The sequence below is a fragment of the Pyxicephalus adspersus genome, chromosome 8, assembly GCF_032062135.1.
Source record: "Pyxicephalus adspersus chromosome 8, UCB_Pads_2.0, whole genome shotgun sequence".
Lineage (NCBI taxonomy): Eukaryota > Metazoa > Chordata > Amphibia > Anura > Pyxicephalidae > Pyxicephalus > Pyxicephalus adspersus.
Window position 1 is genome coordinate 42,437,914 of NC_092865.1, and position 2,527 is coordinate 42,440,440.

A 2,527-nucleotide genomic window follows, 5' to 3' on the forward strand; every position below is an offset into this window, starting at 1 on the left:
TTAGTTTTGGAGTACGTGTAAGCTGTATATACATTTTAGGCATGGCTGCCAGGCTAGTTCTGGCATTATGTGATCAATGCTTCCACTGGTGCAAAATTAACAAATAATTGACTCCTAATTTCTTTTCTTAACCTGACAGTTAATAATAGACCCTCAGCTTCTTAATAAAAATAAATATGAATGAACACGCATACAAATTTTACATATGTTAAATAACATTATTATAAATGTATTTTATTTTTAGGGAACTACCATCTTTCTTAATCTGTCCTCCGTTCTGAAGGATGAGCTAGTTTGGGAGAAACCATATCAATTCTACCCAAAACATTTTCTAGATGATGATGGCAAGTTTGTAAAGAGAGAAGCTTTCATGCCATTTTCAGCAGGTAATTGTATATATATATTGTATGACTTGGGAAAATCTTCGGAGGTGGGAAAATGTGCTGTTTGTCCTATTGCTGTGCCACGAATTTCAATCATTTCCTTGGTATTAGCTGTATGGTATTGTTATTAGCTAACATGTATAAGAACATTTTGCACTGTGTATTAATTTTTACCAAATGTTTAAAATCATGTGTTTTCAGGAGATTGATGTATTTGATTGTTTACTCTGGCAAATTGTTATGATGATCTTTCATATGCAGATCTGAAGGTTACACAAGTAGTGGCCTCGTATATTATAAATAAAGAAGTGAACCCCAGGTCCCCTATAGCTAAACCCCCCTAGGAAATCCCTACAAGGTGGTTGTCAGGAGGATTTAAAAGTATGGGATCCAAGGTTGCCATTTCATTGAACAGAATGTAAAACCTTCTACATGTGTCTGCAAATGGCCTAAAGAAAATAAAAGAATATCAAAACTGCTAATGTGCTTCCTTACAGTTGCCAAATTATAGGAAAAGAAAAGGTAAAAAGGTCATGCAAACAAACTTGTTTAATTTGCCTGGATATACTGTGGTTGGTGTTTTAGATGTATGGTCTAAAACTGTGATCTTCATTTGTCCTGTATTATTTTGCAGGTCGACGTGTTTGTTTAGGGGAAAAGCTTGCAAGAATGGAGCTATTCTTGTTCTTCATAACCCTGATGCAACAATTCACTTTTGAGATACCCAGTAAACAGCCTCGACCAAGAGATGATCCCATCTATGCATTTACACTTAGTCCACACCCCTATGAGATTCTGGCTGTGCCCAGAGTGTAACAGATTGAAGTAGGAGAAAATGTAGCCATGGTACTTAAGGTGTTGATTTTCCTTTAAAATTCATTCATTACTGGAAAAAATAAATGCATGCATTGCACTCCATTTCAGACTATTCGCTGTTTAAATTACTACACCTAACAAACATCAACTCATGGCAATGCATATGTTGCACCACATAGCACTGTGGTGTATGGATGCTTAAAGTGGAACATGAATAAAACTCTTTTATCCTAGTTATGGACACAATGGAGCTGTTTTTATTACTGTCTGGTTTCTTCTAGGGAACACTTACACTAAGTTTCTGTCACCATATTAGTAGGAGCAATATTTGCAAGTTAATTGTGTGCTGTCAATGGTAAGATTTCCCAGTTCTGACCCTTCCTCGAATTGACAAATACCAGAAATGTTATGACTGGAGTTCCACTTTAAAGATTTAGGATATGAACTTTTTCAGACTAAAAATAAATCTTTATGTGAAAAGATGATCTTTGAGTGAAAATAAAATTCCACGGTAGAATGTCAGTGCAAAGAAGAGAGTATAAACTCCACTCTTCTGTTTCCTAAACCTCTGAAGGCTGCTTTACTGGTAAGGAACCGTCCTAGAGAAGGGAAATGCCACTCTAGCTAGGAGAATTCACTGTTTTTCTCCCTCTGTGTTTATTGGTTCTTCTGCTGACTTCCTTGTCACCCCAGGAGACAATAGTAATAGAGGAAAGGATAGTAGAGGATAGCATATGATATGATGTGATATTTTAGTAGTTTAAGTCTGTTTAAATTTAACCTATATCGATTTAGAGTTATAAATATCCTATTTTAAACAAAATGATAAAAGTGAAAAGCTGTTTTACATTTGTATTTACCATATGTTGCCATTCTTTCCCTTCTTTAGGGCCTATTTCTTATGCTTACACATTGTAAACCATGTACATATAACATACACATGCAAGCAAATATCACATTTAAAAAAAAAATCTTTTGGAATATAGAGTGAACGCAATGCCATGCATTCTCTATTCCTCGCTGCCTCATTTTGTACTTTGTACTTTTTATTTGCTGTTTTTCCACTACCTTATTATGTATTCTACATTTCTCTTTTCACCCTGCCTCATTCTGTACTCTCCTTTTAACTTTCTAAACTGCATCACCTCCTTCTGTATTTTGTGCTGTATATTCCCTGTTCTGCCCAGTCTCATTCTGTACACCGCACTTTACCTATTCCACTCCACCTTAATCAGTACTCCGCACATTCCCTATTCTACACTGCTTCATTATGTGCAATGTGCTCTATGTTCCCTATTCCACACTGCATTTTTTTATTTTTTATTTCA

The 2,527-nt window shown here is 35.5% G+C and overlaps 1 protein-coding gene across 1 annotated transcript in view; it reads left to right on the plus strand.

The window, feature by feature from the left end:
* The window catches only part of LOC140336832 (cytochrome P450 2D15-like), a gene marked incomplete in the record, with an annotated part of 14,675 nt that extends 13,243 nt beyond the window's left edge, over positions 1-1,432 (plus strand). Inside the window, 2 exon segments of the mRNA XM_072420215.1 lie at positions 245-386; positions 1,018-1,432. Of these exon segments, the coding sequence (XP_072276316.1) occupies positions 245-386; positions 1,018-1,199 (324 nt within the window).
* Positions 1,433-2,527: the final 1,095 nt, after the last annotated feature.